Source organism: Palaemon carinicauda, chromosome 12 (genome assembly GCF_036898095.1).
Source record: "Palaemon carinicauda isolate YSFRI2023 chromosome 12, ASM3689809v2, whole genome shotgun sequence".
NCBI lineage: Eukaryota > Metazoa > Arthropoda > Malacostraca > Decapoda > Palaemonidae > Palaemon > Palaemon carinicauda.
The window spans coordinates 89,657,927-89,677,733 of record NC_090736.1 but is presented as its reverse complement, the minus strand read 5'-3'; the positions used below and the strand labels follow the sequence as shown (position 1 = coordinate 89,677,733).

The 19,807-nt window shown below is 41.3% G+C and overlaps 1 protein-coding gene across 1 annotated transcript in view; it reads left to right on the top strand.

The window, feature by feature from the left end:
- LOC137651265 (uncharacterized) overlaps positions 1-19,807 on the top strand; it is a 275,061-nt gene that overhangs the window by 207,919 nt on the left and 47,335 nt on the right. Inside the window, exon 2 of the mRNA XM_068384521.1 lies at positions 10,047-14,183. Coding sequence (XP_068240622.1) covers positions 10,065-14,183 — 4,119 coding nt within the window. The 5' untranslated portion in view covers positions 10,047-10,064. The remainder of the gene's footprint in view (positions 1-10,046; positions 14,184-19,807) is intronic.

The window sequence follows — 19,807 nt, the reverse complement described above, 5'->3', positions numbered from 1 at the left end:
CTCCGGGGCTAGAGTTAGTGAAATAGTGGCCCTATCTAGAGATGAGGGCCACATTCAGTTCACAGAAGCGGGAGAACTGAATCTCTTTCCTGATCCAACCTTTCTCGCCAAAAATGAGCTACCCACTAAGAGATGGGGTCCTTGGAGAATCTGCCCTCTGAAGGAAGATGTCACTGTGTCCAGTAGAATGTCTAAAGGTCTATCTTCGTAGAACTTCAGACTTCAGGGGAGGACAGCTCTTTAAAGAAGAAACCTCTGGATCAAACTTAACCCTTAAATAACTGAGGGCGAAGCTCACCTACTTTATTCACAGAGCAGATCCTGACAGTACTCCCGCAGGTCATGATCCGAGAAAAATTGCTTCATCACTGAACTTTTTTCAGTATATGGACTTTGAGCGTCTTCGCTCATATACTGGATGGAAATCATCCAGGGTGTTCTACAAACACTATGCTCAGCAGGTCCATGAACTGAAGCATTATGTGGTGGCGGCAGGTAGTGTATTAAAACCTGTTGTCTAATTCTGCGATGAACAGTTAACTGATTGGGACTGTCAATTAAAGGGAGAAGGTGTCAGCACTTTTAGAGTGATCCCCTTTTAAATGAGTGTTACCATGGTGACACTAACTCTGTTCAAAATCTCAGGTGTGGAATTATACAGATAGCACTAGTGCCGTGTGTACGTAGTACACAGTGTTGATAGAAAATAACAGGTACAGAAATTGATGAGAAATTTTATTAAAAACTTTTCTTCAGTCTGAGAGTGGCGCTCATCATTTCTTCCCTTTGAAAGGGAAAAATAATTTCTGTATATATCGTAGGTATAATTCCTTTATCATGCTACATTCGTTTTACTGGGTAATTCATTTAGTCATTTATTAGAAATAAATGTCTATTAGAATGTAATTGCGTCCTAATTCGCCCAACAATTGCATATTTAAGATGCCAGAGTTCTTTGACTTACTTATATAAGTATACTTCATATCATTGTATGCTTGCAAACTATGGATATAATGGACACTGAGATTGGTTCAGCAATATATACAAACCATGAGACTGTTTGTATACTCAGTGTATACTTATATTTGTTCATACAATGTATGCTAACCTTGAGGCCCCTCTTCTACCGTCTAGAATGACTCTTCCCTGTAAGGGGCAGGAAGCACTAACATCGTTTATTAGTGATGATGACGGATAACGGTAACGTCATTTGTCTCAAATGGTCCAGATCACCATAGAAATATTGTCCGAAGGTTAAGGCACTGAAAAAATCCACAGATACATTAATGCTCTGCTATGCGTCCATCGGGACAACTTGGCTTGAGCCCAAAAAACGGATTTTGAGCGAAGCGAAAAATCTATTTTTGGGTGAGATAGCCATGTCGTCCTGATGGACCCACCCTTCTTTCTAAAGAAAAGATCTTCACACTATCCCTCCCGAATCTACTGTATCTGTAGCACCATGATCAATGCTACAAGGAATGTCCGCCATCTTGGATATGGTGCTGTTGTGATACTCAATAGTAGTATGGAAACTAGGGTAACCTTGATACAGCTCCCCTTCTAATTCTGCCACTTTCCCCCTCGAAGCGCAAACGCTATTCGGGGCGCAGATTGCTATGTGGCGTGTCAAGAATACGTCCCCTGATATTATGCGATAACCTTGAGAGAAAATTTAAGGATATTCGCGACAGGAGTTAGAATTCTGGAGACCTAAAGGTAAAATTCTCTGGGAATATCACTGTAGTACATATATCCCTTAGGAAGCTACTTATAGGAACTTCCATCAGGACGACATGGCTATCTCACCCAAAAATAGATTTTTCGCTTCGCTCAAAATCCGTTTTTTAGTTGATCATCCTACCTTTTTATTGAATTTTTGTAAGGTAAAAGTTATTCACTTGAATGTATCAAGTTGGTGTAGGGCGTTGCTGCTAGTTGTGAGACAATGTTGAGTGGACCAAAGATCTAGTGTGGGGAATGTTGATAAATTAATATGATAGTTAAGAAAAAATAATAATTATTTTTTATTTTTTCCTTATATTATATTTGTAGTGTGTTATGTTTGGTCCTTCAACCTTGTCTAATTAAATTTTTTTTTTTTTTTTTTTTTTTTTTTTTTTTTTTTTTTTTTTTTGGCAGCACGCTATACTCCCTGTAGGGTTTTAAGTGGAAACTAGAAGTTGAAAATAAAGTGGCATAGAAAAGTTTCAGTGGCAGCCAAACTTTTATATGTTGTCAATGCCCAAACCCGATTGACTGTTCATGCAGAAAATGAACCATGGTGTTGCGAGGTTCTCCTGTAAGCTTGAAGTTTTTCCTGTCATAAGTATGGAATTTTCTCTGGAATAATATTGCATGATCGTGCACCTGATTATGTTGCTAGTCAACCTGGTGAAGACGGTTAAAAGCAAGTTTGCCTGGAGCTTCTAGTTTTGCAGCATGAATTGCAACCTCGTTTTATAATCCCTTTGATCGTGAGGCAAGCTACTTGTATTTGAATGTATCCCGAATGGCAAACTACTTGTATTTGAATGTATCCCAAACAGATACCCGGCTAGGGTGTGCCTTTGTTTATAATTGCATCTGGAATCCATAAGAGTGTCCACCATGTGAATAGTTCTTGTTTTTTGTTATTCAAATCTTTTTTTTTATCTTGTTATTGTGAGGCTGAAGTATAAAGGGGTTCTAATTTTTCCTTTATTTGCTCATTTGAATTTGACAAAAAAAAATGTTAGAGTAAACCTAAACAGTTTTTTTATTAATTCTTTTTCTAATAAATTACTAATCATATTTCATTTCCCACACTGTGTTCTGTTATCAGTCTAACAAATTTTCCCTTTCACATAATGTTCTGACACTTTACTTAAGAAGCTTGAAGCCCTCTTACCTGAAGTAGATAAAGGTATTTATGTATACTGCTCATTTTCCAAGAAATGAATCAGCGGTCATGCTGCATGTTTATTCAGCAAGCTCAAGGCAATGGAAGATAAGGGGGAAGTAAGGTTCTTGCTGGGTCCCCTTGCCCAGTATAAAATCAAGGGGTGGTACCCAATGCCTAGTTCATCCTTGATTGTTTGCCTTTTACCCAGATTTTTGGGTATTCCACCGCTGTATATTTTTTGTGTAGTGAATGTTGGAGTGTGGTCGGTATTCGGACACTAGGCAGTTCGGGTGCTACCTCTGGCCATAGTCCGTAAACCACTACAACGCCAAGCAAATATAAACAAAAAGTGTACTTACTGTTCGAAAATAGTTATAATCCAGCACTCAAATACACAACTCAATGTAGCTGCAGTCATCAAAAAAAGAATTTGCCCTAGACATTCATCTCTGTCCTACTAGCTTCCAAAAGAAATGTAAACAAGCAACCTCAATTATACCAACTGTTTTTATCACTACAAACATCTCTCTCTCCCTCTCTCTCTCTCTCTCTCTCTCTCTCTCTCTCTCTCTCTCTCTCTCTCTCTCTCTCTCTCTCTCTCTCTCTCTCTCTCTCTCTCTCTCAAAATGTTCCGGAAAACCACGATAAACAAATTAAAAAGATAAACATAAAGAATTGATCCTCTGAGACCACAAGAAACAATTGAGAGCTGTGCAGCTGGGCCTTCTGGCCTTCCAGGATATCCTATCAGACTCGATTGTGGCAGTTTTCGTAGACAAATCCACGGCTATTTTCTACCTAAAGAAGGAAGGGAGCACTCATTCAGAGTCCTTTCCATTGTGAAGCATGTGAAATTGTACTCTGGGTGAAGAGGATTTCCTTGGTTCTTCACTTTATCCTGCGATGTCACAATATCCTGGTTGATGCTTTGTCGAAGGGAAATCGAATCCAGAGTATAGAGGACCCTTTGTCAGGAAGTGTTCGATGACCTCAGTAGGAGTTAGCCTGTTTTAATTGATATGTTCGCCACTCCTCTGAACTTTAGTTGCTCCTTCTCTCAGTTAAGAAGGACCCAGAAGGACTGGTTTCTGGATCTTTTGGAGGTCCTATGGGAGCCCCCAATTTGGTTACCTGAGAGACCAGATATTATCTGGAAACCCCCTTTTCATCAATTTCATCAAGGCCTCCATGTGCTCCAGCTTCATGCCTGGAGACTGTCAGGAGGTTCTCCAGACAGGAAGTTTTTGTCTAGTCTCTAACCAGTTAGCCTTAACTAGTTGATGCTCTACACCAAGGTTATGAAGCCAAATGGGCAGTTTTTATGCACTGGTGCCAGACAAAGGGAACGTTCCTCTTGTATACCTCCCATACCTAAAATTACTGAATTCCTGGTGTACCAACACAGAAATTGAGGTTTCTCTCCCTCATGCATCATGGGTTACCACTCTATGCTTTTGTACGTTTTCAAGGCAAAACTTCCTGAGATTTCCACCACTCGCGTTCCTCAGACCTTATTCGATCCTTCTCTATCGCCTGTCTGAGAGCACAATTGCTCCCTCCATCCTGGGATTTTAACAAGGTTCTCCTGGCTCTGAGGTCTTCTTATGAACCTCTGCAGATAGCGCCTATCAGAACACTCTTGTACAAGTCCCTCTTTCTAGTTGTGTGATTGGTTTTAGAAGTTAAAATGATACCAAATGTGAGAGTACGGTATGGTTGATTCATTTGCATTATACAGTGCTGAAAGGTCTTTGATGCCCCAGTGCTTGGCTTAAGGCCTAAATTTTATATTCAATTCAATTTAATTCAATTCTTTCTAGTAGCCTTAGCCACGGCCAAGAGGGTGGGTGAATTTCAAGTTATTTCTTGCCAACTTGCCAGTTCTGGTCAGGATTTGGTTATGTCATACCTCCCAAAGTTCTTGGCTAGACAGAATCAATGTCGCACCCTCTTCCCAGGTCTTTTCCTCTGAAATCACTGTTGAATTTTATTTGTAATTTGGAAAATGAGTTATTACTCTGTCCAGTGAGAGTCCTTTTGACATAATTACTCAGGGTAGCCGACGTTTCTGATCGCTCTCATCTATAGTTTTTTGTCTGCCCTGCAACCTTCAAGACCATTATCTAAGAATGCGATATCCTTTTTCTGAGAGACTTGATAGTCAGTACTTAGGATCCATGATGACCAGTCTCCAAGAGCTCACAGTATCCAATTGGTACCCACTCTGGTGGCTTTCATGAAAAGTTCCCCAGTTGCCAAGGTCTTGGAGGTTGCTACTTGGCAATCTAAGGATTTTACCTCTTTTTATTTAAAAGATGTTTCTCAGTCTCTTGGGAACCTTAGTTCTTTGGTTCTCCTGGTTATGGCAGCACAGATCATCGCGCCAGAGACTTGATTATTGCCGCACTTTGTGTACAGTATACATATTTTTTAATATGGTATTTTTTATTTTAGTTAGGCTGAGGATGTCATACCTGGGGTTTGGTATGGCATGGTTGGGTGACCGGTTAGTTTGAGCCCGGAAAATGCTTTTTCCAAAACCCTGTTTTTCTTTTAGACCCCCAGAGCTGAACATAGGTCGAGGGTCTGAATTATACATGACTGTGGGTGAATATAACTGCAGCTTCTTTTGGTCCCCTGTTTCTCGTACTAAAATGAGATAAGATTCAATGCATACTGTAATGCTGTGGTTTGGTGTATGAACATTGGGTTGCATCGTCTATAGTCCCCAATGTCGCCTGACACCAGACCAGCAGACTGACCGGGCGAATTTGTTGTCAAACAAATCACTATCTATCGTTGCCAGATGTCGCTTAGCGACAGCTCCTCCGGGAGTCAGGCAGCAAATGTTTTTGTACAATAGTGGTAATCTTGGCTGGCCATTTTCATAACATCGAGTCTCTTAACACTGAAAGATCTGGTCAGTCTAGTCGCTCACTTCATTCATGAGTCGCCTACTACCTGTCACCTCGCTTTTGATATCATCATCTTCTGTAGGCGACAGGTAGTCTGCTGATCGGTGCAGGTAGTCTGCCGATCAGTGTTGGCAATCATAAGTGGCAGTTGTCATAATTCCTGATCACCTACATGAGAAGATTCGGTCTGTCTTAGCACTCATTTCATGCAGAAATGTCGCCTGCTACCGATCCCCTCTCTCTGGTGACACTGTCCTCCTCAGTGAGGCGACAGGTAATCCGCTGGTGGGTGTTGGCGACCTTGGGCTGTTGAATGCATTTCCACCTATCATCTAACACTGAGCCAGCAAGACAGGTAGTCTCTTTCTTGGAGATAGAGTTGTCAATTTTGCTTCTTCCCTCTTTTGTCATGGCGTTGGTTTGTACTTTGGTGGCGGTGCTTTTGAGGACTTATGTGTCCTGGCTTACATTCTGATGCTAACTCTGTTTGGGTGCTCCCTCCCTTTGGCTGTCGGATGGAAAAGGTGCGTGGGGTTTTCCCTTATAAGACTGTTAAGTTCCTTTTATTTCATTCCACGCTCCTTTGGAACCTTTGCTGCGACAAATAACTTCTCTTGAAGCTAGGCTCGAGATTTGTTCTAGACTTACACTTTAGTCTTTGGTCCTCTGTGGAATTATGAGGAGGTTTTCTTAGTTCCTATGAGCCAAATTTTATTTTGGTGTCTTATTTTAGACTTTCACCCTCCTTATGTTCCTTACAAGGTCCTGTTCTCTTTTAAGTCTTTCGCCCTACTCACATTCCTTATGAAGTCCTATTCTACTCGCATTCTTTGTGAGGTCCTGTGCGGTCCCATTAGTTTTCACCTGTGTTTGTTTTGTGTCCTCTGTCCCTGGCACTTGTTCTTCCTTGAGTAGGAGATTGTCCTACAGAAGACTGTTTCTTCGTTTGTCACAGGATTCTTGTTCGCTGCCCTTTGGCCGTCGTCTGGCACTTCGAAGTTGTTGTATTCTGATCTCCCTTGGCTAATTTGTTGTCTTCTGGTCATCCTCTGCAATAAAGATTCCATTGTTCTCTAGTCGCCTTCGCTTTGCTTTCGTGACATTACTCTTGGCCGAGACATGTTATTGTTTTTCTTTGTGAGATTGTCGAATGAGATTCTGTCCTTCACATCCCAATCGGGTATGCAGCCTATCATTCTGAGCCAGTATACATTTCTGCCTTGGCTTCCCTACTCCAGTTTGGGAAAGAATTGTTCAGGTATAAGTTTAGTATTTTCTTGTTTTATCTAATCATTGTTGTTACCTCCCATACCTCTAAAGGGAAATCCTTCCAGTTACCTCTTCCTTGCTAGTCAGGCTAGATAAATTATCCCAAGGTAATATTCATTAATATGGAATTTCGATTCTAAAATTATTATTGATTATACTTACCTGAATAATTAGTCCCACCAGCCTTCCCCACTTCTAGCAATACGTAACTAGTTTACAGAAGTGAGTTGAGCTAGCGGCTCAGCCGTCAGTGTTATCAACGATAGTACAGAATAAGAGGTGTCAGGGTTGCCATTGTGGTGATATTATTAATATTAGAATGAAAATTCCATGTCAGGGGTTCTCTCTCTCTTCCAGGATCCCCAGAGCACTGGGACTGATGCTCTTCTGCAGGATTGGGAAGGTTTCCAGGCCTATGCCTCTCCTCCCTTTTCTCTGGTGAGGGCTATTGTTAACAAGGCAAGGACAACCAGTTGTCTGACGCTGACCCTGATTGCTTCCTTCTGACTTCAGAAGGAGTGGTTCCCTGATCTGCTGGAGGGCCTTCTGGAACCTCTTGTCTGCCTGCCAGAGAGACCAGATTTTCTCAGACAGCCCCACTTTCATCATTTCTGTCTGTTACCTCTTCGAGTGTACTAAGCATTTCAGTGTTGGACAAAGGTTGAACATTTGGTGTATGACCTATCCTCTTGGCGACGCCTGTTTTTTGCCCTTTGTTGTCCGTCATTCACACAAGACAAGCGACAATTACAGTAGTAGGGTTGGTTCTTGGTGCTCAAGTCATAGGGCTGCTTTGTCATACCCCCCAATGTCACTTGATCCTAGACCAACAGACTGACTAGGTGCTCATCGTGTAGGAATGATTTGCTTCCTAACAGTTCCCCTTTCTCTTGGCAACAGCTCCCTTTTAAGTAAGGTGAAGTGTGTTATGCTAGTCGGTGTTGGTTATTTTGTCCAGCATTGATATAGCTCAATATTGCCTGACACCAGATCAATAGGCTGACCAGGTGCTCATTCTGTGGGAATGAGTCGCCTCCCACCCATGCCCCTTCCTCTTGGCAACAGTTCCCTCATAGTAAGGTGCCATGTGATATGCAGATATGTGTTGGTGACTTTGGATTGCGTTCACATACCCTTCAATGTCTCCGGACACTGAACCAATTGGTTGGTACAGGTAAGTCACTCATTCCTAAGGAGTGAGTCGCCTTTTGCTCTTTGTCCCTCCTCTCTCGATGTCAGTTCTCAAGAGGCAGGTGGCATTTAGTATTGCTGTGTTTTCAATCTACACATGTGATATATTATGTCATGAACCACCCAAATCAATGGCTGGTTTAAGATCAGTAGCTTGTCATGTCGATCCCCTATTGGCTTGGCTGGGCCTGACAGAAAGTAGATGGTCTTTTAGCTCTCACTCCTCTGAGTCGAGGGTTAGCTACAGCAGCTACTTTTCTCTTACCGCCAGGCACAAGGAATGGGTAGCAGCCCCAAACACTCAGTTTTAAAGGAATTTTATCACATACTTTTTCATTGCTGAATAAAGACCAACTCTTCTGATTTGCTTCTACGAGTTACGCTCGCCTCAGTTTCTCTAGTGAGAACGGGTTCGGCTCTGGTCACTGTCGCCAGTTTTTCGTGCCCCTTTCTCTTGCACTAGGGAGAGGGAGTCAAGTAAGATACAGGCTCTTTTGGTTGCCATAGGGAAGCTTGATCTCTTTCCCTCCAGGTAGTGCTTGGCATAGTTCCGAAGGGATAGTCTCCTCTGGCCTCTTGTGTGGCAGCAAGGTTGCCTGTCTCTCTATGCACCTCTTCTCTTGGTGTCAAGTCTGGACTCTAATCAGCGCCAGTTGTTGTTTCTGCTAGGACTGGGAGTTTTTTGGGCTTGGTTTGTTCTCCTCCTTTGGCTTGGATTTGCTGTCAAACACCTTATGGATTGACTCCCAAACAGTCCGTTTTTGAGCAAGTAAGAATTGTTCAGGGTAATAGGGAAACTCTCCCAGATCACTCCTTGTCAATGCAGATAGTCAGGTTAGATAAATTATCCTAAATTAATGTCTAGTAATGTTGAATTTTCATGATAATATTACTCCCTCCAGAGAATGAGTCTCCTATTAAAGAACAATGGACTATATTTGTGTATGGTAAAATAAAAAATTTTTACTTTGTATTTTTCCTAACTGCAAACCTGAGTCCTTTAAGTTATAATTCCCATCTCAACCACCCCAATAGTCCTAGATAAGGTAAAAAGCCAGTGTCTAGCTGACTGATGGATGGGTGGGGCTTACCAACCATCTGTTGCAGCTTTACTGAAATCTTATTCCTATTGAAGGACTCAGATTTATTTAGTTATGAAACAATACAAAATTAAGTTTTAAAATTTTGATTTATGTAAGTATATATTGATTTGAATTTGTATATTTTTGGCCATGTGGCCTTGCACTGGAACTGAGGTGCAATTATGGTTGAAACACCACAGTTGCACCTTGATGTAAAAGAGTCAAAATATTGCACAACATTGTAGAAGAAAGAAAATAAGAGGGCCAAGAAATGAGGTAAAAGTAGATTTGTTTCTCTCCTTGTCACTTGATTGCTCAGGAAGATTACCGTCCTTTATCTTGCTCTGCAAGATCTTGCATAAGCATGAAGAAAAATGCAATTGTAGACAGAGGCTGGCACCAAAGTATTCACTCTGCAATTTAAAGTTGATATCCAATACAGTATAGAGTATTTTGAGTTTATTGCCTTCCTAAATCTCTCTAATTTATTGAGATCATTGATAAAAATACCAGGCCTTGGCATGTATTTATATCGTCGCTATTTGTTTGTGTTTCATTTTCAAAAATATCTTTTTAAGTACTACAGTATAAAGAAAAGGGTAGGGACATCTTGATTTTTCAATGTACTGTAGTTAAATTTATTGATACCAACTATACTTCTATCATCAAGTTGTCAGATTTATTAGTTTTCATTTATTTTTTCAGGTTCCTTGAAATACAGGTATGCTTTTAAGGATGTTAAAAGGATCAGATAAGAAGAGGCAAGATAATCTGAATATTGAAAAATCAACACCTGGAAGCTCCATTCCCAAGGGATTTGGGACATCAGTGGATAAAAAGAGGATAGAGGAGCATGAAACTATGTCTGGGACATCTGATGCACAGATGCCTGTTGAACATATTGCAGAGTCTGTGTCCAGAATCGACGATAAAAACAATTTAGTGCAATTTGGATATGATTTAACTAGCCAGGAATATCAGGTCCCATTATGTGTAGATGATATGGAGAGAAAAGTATGTGATAAACCTATTGATAGTCTTTGTGCACCCAGCAATACTCGAGAACTCCTGACACTAGATGGTAATAAAAAAACAAAGTTGTGTGAAATTGTGTCAGCTAGTTCCATTTCTGACTGTTCCATTGATAAAGTTTTGTTTCCTATGCCCAAAATTAAGAATGGCTCTTCATCCACAGTTGGGAGTTCAGCGTTAGACGAATCCCCGAGAACTCAGGATTTTGGCGCAGAGTATAAAATACACAATTATTCTAAAGGCAATACTTTTGGAAGTGCCGTAAATCTACATCTTGAGAGCAAAAATGGTAGTGACTCGTGTGAAAGCTCCCATGGAGATGACAGTGATGTGCAAGACAGTAAAAAAGGTGCAAGTAAAGAGTTTTGTGGTCCTATAGCACTTTCAACAATTGGAGCTGGGTTTTCATTAGATAAGTGTAAATCAGAAAGTGGTCTATATACTTTTTTTGAGAGTAAAGACAGCAAGCGCATGTCATCAGGGCATGCACATCAGCATAGTACTGATTCTGTGTCTGCTTCTATTAAGAAGTCAAGTGATGATAAAAAAGCTAGTGCTCATGGAATAGATTCCAATGAAAGTTTGCTTACGTTGACCAAGGACACTGTGATTAAAAACTTCTTTGGTAAAAATGGCAAAAATGAGAACAGTTTCAGGTCCAAAGAACATGTGAACTCAATGGATGAAGCTTCTGTTGTAAACAGTAATGATTCTTACAATAAATGTTTTAGTAATTTTACTTCTACTCTTGTTGTGCCATTGGAAGGAAGTCTTATTAGAAATGGTACAGAGGAAAAAATGGCTAAGTCAAATGATATTATTCCTAGTCAGAAAAAGTATATAGAAAATGAGCACAATACCTGTAATGAGAAAAACTCTGAGTCTTCAGAATGTAAAGTAAAAAATCATAAGGATATTTCTGAGCTCTATATAGAAGAGATGTGTAGTTCTGAAATCATGAATGCATCCAATGAGCTAGGTAATGATAATACACTGAATTACATATCAGAAATCCCAGAAAAGAACTACAGCACATATAATAGAAATAAGGTGAATAACAGTGAGATTAGAGGTAATGTTAAAGCAAGTGTAAAGAAAAAGTCAAGAGTTCGAAGGAAAAATTGTTATTCTGAAACGGCAAGCTTGTTGGCGTCATCAGTAGACAGCGAGAAAGAAACTGAATGTAGCTTGAAGCAAATTATGTTTACAGTCTACTCTCCTGGTCATTGTTGTCCTCACTGTACATATTCTTGCTTGTACAATTATTCAGGAAAGCTATGCACCATATTTGGTAAGCAGTACATATTCACTGAGGTAAAGGGTCTTCATATGTTGGTCAGTTTATATGAAGAGAGTTTTAAGGTCAGCATGAAAAACAGTTGTGAAATACTATGGCGAGAACAAAATCCTCTTGTAATGTCACATGTTGAAGACGGTATGGAAGTGAGTTTTGATGCAGTGTTGGTCCCTGAATTGAATAAGTTCTCTGTTTTGGTCATTTGGCATACACTTAAACCAAATTTGGTTACTTTGCCCTTGGAAGACTATCTCATGTTCATTGGCGAGACAACTGGATTTCAAGTACAATTAGTCAGTTTGAATGCTAAGACGACAGGCATTGAGACTGGTGTTTTGAAGGCCATCATAGATGGCCAAGAAGAAACTATTTCCTTTTCAGCGGAAGTGGTTTTTCTAAATGGTGCTAAAGTCTCAAGTCATGTTGATCTGCTGGCTTTTTTCCAGTTCCCATCTACCACAATGTACGTAACAACGAACAAATTTCTTCATGTTGGAACACGTGACAAATGTGTTTATATACCAACTTGCGTTTGGCGAGGTGTGAAACCAAGTAACTTATTATTGAGCCCTCCTTTGAAGCAGTCAAAACTTTACAACCCTCATGGTAGTGGGACCTTCCCCCAGGAAGTAGGTCACCATTCCATGTTGCTTTGTGATGTTCCTTGTAAATTGCTCTCCATCGAAGATAGAGGAGGTGATGCTTTATCATCACCAGAGATAAATTTCCATTTGAAATTTATCCTAGACAACAAAGGGCAGTTGATAGAATGCCCTCTGAATAAATTTTACTGTAGAAATCAACGGGTTACACTTATTAGCTCACATGCACATTTGCCAATTTTTGTGAAAGCTCACATTCTTAAACACCTTTTGAAAGGGAACATTGAAAAATTTGACATCATCATGGTTCAAGTTCCTGACGAGGTTGTTGCTTTCACTCTGTTTGAGTCTGGGTTATCATTAAATTCAAATGAAAGGATAAAAGTTGCAGAGGGAATAGTTAGTGATAGTAATGAGACTCCAAGACTTACATATAACTTAACTAAGGATCAGAGTCTTACAGGCCCACTCAATTCATCCTCAGCATCACCTTCATTCTTAAGTTATGATGCTGTTTTTTCTAACCTTAGACTTACTGAAAGTAATGCAACCTTGCAAGGAGTGTACCTTCCTATTGACCATGCTTGTGGTGTACTCTCTTCTAATCATCAGTGTCACAATACAGCTGATTCAGTTAAGAATAATTCTTCAAGCTATTACAATAACTTTTTCTCAAATTTGCATCAACATTCTCCACTTGATATAAAGCCCAAGATCACTTCAGTCAAAGATGACAGTCCTACAAGTGTGAATTTGTGGAAAAGTAGTAATGTTTCAGATAACCTGAAAACAGAAAGCACAACTGATTCGTCCAAAAACAAAGATGATGGTTTGCTCTCTATTGCCAATAATAGTACATCATTTAGTAATCTTAACATTATTTCAGAATCTACTGAGCATAGTTTAGCATCTGCTTCTAAGTTACACGAGGCATCTTTGTCTAAGTCTCGGCCAGAAATATTTCCCTGTACTTTGTCCAAAGATACTGACAGTTCTTCATTTCATATGCCTCTTGAGATTGATATTCCTAACATTTCATCAGCAGAATATTCAAATTGCTCCTCATCTTCCCTGCAGTATTTTTCTCCTAATCTAGGGAGCCCAGTGACCTCTGGTAGTTCATATAATTCTGTGAGTCAGGTATCAAATACTAAACTGAGCACTAAGAAAACCCAACCTAAAAAGGGTAATCCTAACAAGCAAGCAACATGGTCTTCTGGGTTCTTTAACTTTCCTAACTCTTCAATACAATGGTCAGTTGGAGTGCCAGTAAATGCCAACAGCAAAGCAGGTGCTGAATGTTCAGAAAGTAAGGTAGCTGTTAGTACAAAACCCTTGACATCCTATAGCCAGGTGGTTAAAAAATCACCAAAACTGGAACTTCCATCTAATGTCAGTATTTCAAAGTGTCAGAATCCACCAAAAGTTGTGTCCAGTGGTATGGGTAAAAGTGTGGAAGGATCACCAGGAAAAGTAAATATCTATAAGGCATTATGTACAATTAGAAAAATTGCTCCTAAGTCTGGTGTTCTTATGATAAGAGGAAATTTACATGGTGTTAGTTATCCCAAGGCATTTTTTCTCGGCAAAGTTTTATATGTAAATGGGTCTCCCTTGATAAGAGGTAATGCTAATGTATTCAAGAAACTTATTGAGCCATGGAAGAATAAAGAATGGACATGTTTGTTACAAGAATGTTCCCCATTCAATACAAGTGGTGTATCTGTTAAATATTCAGCCAAGATGATGTGGGTAGGAACAGTTCCGCAGCCAATGTTTGGAGAATACCAGAAAATATACAAAATTATAAGTGTTGTGCCACTCAAGCAATTAAAGCTAAGTCTCGATACTACATTGAGTACAGCTGTAGGTTTGCCTACTAACAACGTACCTGCAGTGCCTAGTCCCAAGGTAAAGCCATATTAATTTAATATTTACTGTTCAATTTTAGTTTAAACAAAAATTTATTTTGAAAGTAACAGAATTTGTTAAATTAGATTTATTTCACTACTGTACTTACCCAATATTCAGTGTGCTAAACTATACAGTACAGTAAACCTTGGAAGTGCAACTGTGGTGCACAAACTAAAGAAATTATAAGTTAGTAGTGGATTTGCATGACTAGTGCTTCTATATTTCAATAACTACAGTACTACGTACTACAACTCACTGCTATCAGTGGTTGCCATGTTTAAAATAGCTGCCATGCCTTTGTCCCCACTAGAGGGGGGAGGAAGACTAGCCAGTGAATATCGGGCAAGTACAGTATAATGATAATGAATTTAATCTTTAACAAAGGTTGTTCCTTTACAAATACAAACCTAAGGTGTTTACCTAGGAGATATATTTCAGCATTGAGCTGGTTTAGCCATAAACGCTTTCACATCAGGTGTCAACGACCCTCTAACCCTCTCACACGCTCGCCCATTGACCACTCTTCACTTTTGATTTGGCTACGGTCGAGTGCAAATGTTTTGTCTCTCTCTTTCAGAATTCCTATTCAAACTGGCTGTATCAACTTTATAATTAGTTTTTAGGAGTGTATACGCAGGTATGTCTTGGAGTATCGGGCCGCTCTTGTAGTGCATTTATGTCCACGATGGAGATGGATCCTCATTGCCTTTGTCCTTTGTGCAGACGACACTCCTGCACGAAGGCTTCTTTTTGCGCCTAGTGTCAGGATTTGCTATCCTCCCAGTGGGAATAGTATAATAGATGTAGGAAGAGGTGTAAAATGGATTTTCTTGGCTCCGACCCGTGCCGCCCAGTGAAATGCTCCTTTTACATCATTTCTAAGGTAAAAACTGCTATGAATTTACCAGAGAAAAATTGTATAGGGATGCTAGGTTGAACCAAGCTCGCACACCTTAATAAGGTGTCGGTATAATACTGGGGCGCTGAATAAATCACAACCAGAGGCTTCGCACCATTTAGATATCTCCTGTCAACATCCCCGAACAGCGAGGTGCCGTTCAACATCCTACTACTACTAGCAATCCCACGCCAGTGACGGCACTCCTTTTTATAGCACGCGCTATCAAACACTTATTTTGCCTTGGTGTGTGAATTTCGCTGGTTTTACCTGGATTTACCTCAAGATGTCGGACTCCACTGTCACTCCATCTAAGTTAAGTACCAGATCTATGAGTTTTGAGATTTTGGAGGGGGCCTTGCCCTTTTTTGCTTATATTATAACAGTTTTTCTGGGTCGACCTGTGGCGGCCGGTGAAAAGGGTCCTTCTCATACACTTTTCTGATATAAACCTTCCAATTATACCAGAGAAAGATAAAAGCATGGAATGCAGAGGTTACTACCCTCGCGCGAGCACCTTGTAGGTGTCGTGTATAAAGCAGAGGCGCGTGAAAACCACTATTCACAGGCTGTCTTCCATTTAGCTAATTCCTTCGTCAAATGGATGGGCCGATACAGAGGCACCAGCTACGCTACCAGAACCACGCCACCGACGCCCCGACGCGAGCGCCATCTGAACAACATCCTTCTGCTTTGGACTTGCTAGCGTGATCTTAGAATTTTGTGCTCTCGGTGTTTTCACTTTTCGTGGATTAATTTCGTCATGACCGAAGCTCCAACTTCACCCATTCCAATGTTAAGTACCATAGTTTGTTTTGACAGCTTTTTGTAGTACCGGGCAGTTGTCCTCTTCCCAGTATAGTGTTGTTTTTATTTCGACCGGCTTGGCCTTCCGCGGTGTCGGCAGCCATTATTGTTTTGATTTGTCTTGCTGGGAATTCATGTTAGTCTTGCCCATTTGGTACTCTGTCAGTTAGGTTCTTGATTAAGTCACTGGCCTTACGCCTTTTTGAACCATTATTATTATTGTTAATATTTTTTCCTATGGTACTTGTTGCTAGCAATTCCAGTCCTGAACAAGAATAGCGTTCTGGCTTTATTATAGTTTAGTCCCCGCCCTGAGAGGCGTTCGTCACTGGTCTATATCCTTTTAAATTTTGTTATAGCAAACGTTATTCTTCGTTCGTAGACTTGCTTTGGATGTCACATTTTATTTTTATACTTATATCATATCATATAGTGTGCTTAGTTGTTTTTTATAGTGTAACCACGAGAGCGAGAGCATGGAGTTCTCGTTTTCTGTAGCCAGTCACGAGTTACCCTTTCTCTCGTTTTCTTTCTTAACCTAGACTATGAGAAGCGGATTTCCCGTTTTCCGTTTTATACGATCAACGGGTTCTCCCTCTCCCCTCTCCCTCTACGGGTATATGATATCTACGAGTTATTTTAGTTTGTGGTTACTATTGAGATAGATAGCGTTATTAATAGATCCTGTTCGTGTGTGAGTCATTGTTTTGGACCATCCTTAAGATTCCCCCTGTTCCCCTCGTAGTTCCGTCCTCTCCCCGTTACGGCTTGGGAGTAGGATCTGAACATTCATCCACTCCGCCTTGAGTTCTACTCCGCCATGAGGGAGACTCAATGAGCTTGGAACTATAATTATATATTGTTTAGAATGCAACCCTCTGGAAGGGCCTCATCCTCCGGTAGCCCCTTGCACCCAGTCCCCGGCCACGGCCATATCCACACAGAATATTCATTATTAATCACAACTGAATTATTCAGGACCTTTCACTGGACCTCCGGCTTCACCGGAGATCATCAATACGCTTACAATAATGTTAGCCTTTAGCTACTGCTTGTGTTTTATAATTTGTTTATTACGGGCCTGTCACTGGATCCCCGACCCTGTCGGAGGTTCTGCAGATTTCATTAGTTTATTTATTCTTATTGTAATAATATTTATAGTGACTTGGACCCATTTCGATTGCTCCGGCACACTCCGGTGCAGAAAACATTTTATATTTAACATATTTTAATATGGAGCTCCGGCTCTCAGTCACTGAGCTCCCCTATGCACACTTACTTCATTGTATCTAGGCTCTGTTAGTAGATCTTAATCCCTTACCAGAGTCTCAAGGAACATCCAGACTTATGTCCCCTTTCTTTTACAGAAGGTCCGCTGTGCTGCCCAGGGCTGCCCCGCCTCGTTCAACGACCCCGTTGGACATGACCTCTGTCGTTCGCATGCGCATTGCGCCATCTCCTTTATTCGGGAGCTGGGACAAGCCCCGTATATGATCTGGTTCCCGGAATCGTGCACACTCTGTTACGAGTTGTCCTCCATACTCCTGAACGATGATGTAAGTTGGTTTTCGTTTTGTTCCTTGTTTATCTTTTGGAGATAAATTAATTTGTCCCTTAATTATATATACATGGTGTATTTCGGAGAACGATTCTTCTCCTTCATCACTAATCCCCTCAACTCTTTCAGGCCGATGATGAATCTCTTCGGTCAGCAAGGGCTGCTCTTCGTCCTTGGGTGTCAGGCTTCGGCAGGAATGCTCCGTCTGGCGCACCCTATCTCCTCGATGGAGACATGGCCTCCCGTCTCTTCCCAGGCTCTACAACTGCAGCAGTCTCTCCGGAAGTAGCTGCCCCTTTAATTGAAGAAGTCAGAGCAACCATTTCCGCGGAAGATGAACCTCTTTTACCTGTGGACGTGGCGAATCTAGATCTAGACGTCGAGCCCATGGAAGACCAGGTAAGTGGTGTCGAGTTGGTGGAAACTTTTTTATCTCCTACTCCTTCTTCTACCTCCTCCTTTCTCGGCTTTGATAAGCCTACGGCTTCTCCTCGGGATCCCTCCGTCCCTGTACGACCCAAGGTGAAGCCACTACGTACCTATAAGTCTTCAGCTTTGCCAGTATCGACGTCACCGGTCCCCGGACTGCTCCTGATGTTCCTATTGCTCCCCATAAAACTGTGACTTCTAAGAAGTCGAAGTCCGTCAAGTCCAAGGCATCATCAACGGGGGGCTCTCAGGTACCCTCCTTCCCCGTCGACCTGATTAGGGATATAGACAAGGAGCAAATTCAACAACAGTCTGGGGCTATGACGGAGCTAAAAGATATGGTGACTACTCTGATCCGCTCCGGAACTCAGATTCCTCCTCCTTCAGCCCCAGACGCATCGAAGCTACCTCCCTTCGATAAAAACAACCCTTGGAGGTTTGCCTTGCATGCCCCATACTTAGATGGTTCCCTAACTCTAGGGTGCATAGGCACCCGCCCTCTAGAGGACCTAGAATTCTACCCCCGGTGGCTAGAATTCCCTTTCAATGGCTTCGCACGCCTAAAGGAGCATGCATTGGTTAGAATGGACAAGGTACCGAAGGAAACGGTGATATTTCCAAAAGAGCAGGCCCAAGCTATCTGGGCCAGAACTCTATCAGAGTGGGGGTGTAATAACTCCAAGCTCACCCCACACAAAGGTGCCTTCACTATTTTTACGACGGCATCGTCCATTTCTTTACCACTCATAGATAAAGTCACAGAGCTGACAATACAGGCCATCAAGGAAGGCTCTACCATGCCGGCTCTCAAGGAGACGGACCCCACCTCATTGCTCATTCCGAGTACCTCTGCCACCTGGGACGACGCGTCTTCTACCTTCACGGTGGGGAAGCTAGACCCAGACTGCGCCTCTACTCTTTTTTCTGAGAAGCTCCCCAGATTACTAGAGAGTCTTCTCAAGACTGAGTTCGAGGCCCGTAATAGGCTGGCTAGGTCCCTCCACTCCATCACCTCCATAGAGTCCCTAGCCTCGGTTTACCCGACTGAAACTTTGTTCAGGGTTTTCACTAAGAACCTGCTCCTGTCCTATCAAGTGGACCTCCACGACTTCTAGTCGGCTCGGGTTAGCTGCAGGAAATTCGTTCTGTCTGAGGCTTCTATCAGACATGAACCGAACAGGCTGATAGCGTCCTCCTGCTGGGGTAAGAACCTATTCCCTCAGAACGAAGTTGATAAAGTTCTTCAGGACGCTGCGAGGGCAAACCAAAATTTGCAATTAAGGTGGGGCCTCTCGACCAAAAGGAAGATCGAATCCCAGAAACATACGTTTTTCAAGAAGGACCCTTTTCACCGGGCGCCACAGGTCTCTCCCCAGAAATAGATTTTTCTTTCGTCAAAATCCCTTTATTCAGTTTCGTACGTGCTACTCCCTCTCGGTCCCGCACTTCACGGACCCATTAAAGATCCCTTCCCCCTCTATGGTGTCCCGCACCTCACGGACCTCATATATATATATATATATATATATATATATATATATATATATATATATATATATATATATATAAAGACTTTCATTACGAGATCCCCGGACGTAGCTTTTATACATTACCATCTGGTCGAGTTGTTTAGTTGAGCCTCCGGAGCCAACATTACTCATTATTACTTGGATTAACTTTATATATTAGTCACATATATATTATATATACGATCCTAGTTCTCGACCTTCCCTTCCCTCTTTTGATATGATCACGGTTATGGTCTAACTTATTTTCATTCATAATACAATCAAAATAAATCTTTTATCATGATATTGATATATTTAAGCACTCCGGGCCCCCCGGGCCCTTAATTTGCTTTCATTCAAGATACTTGATGTATATATATAAAATTTTTTTATCATGATATTGATATATATAGATATTTTA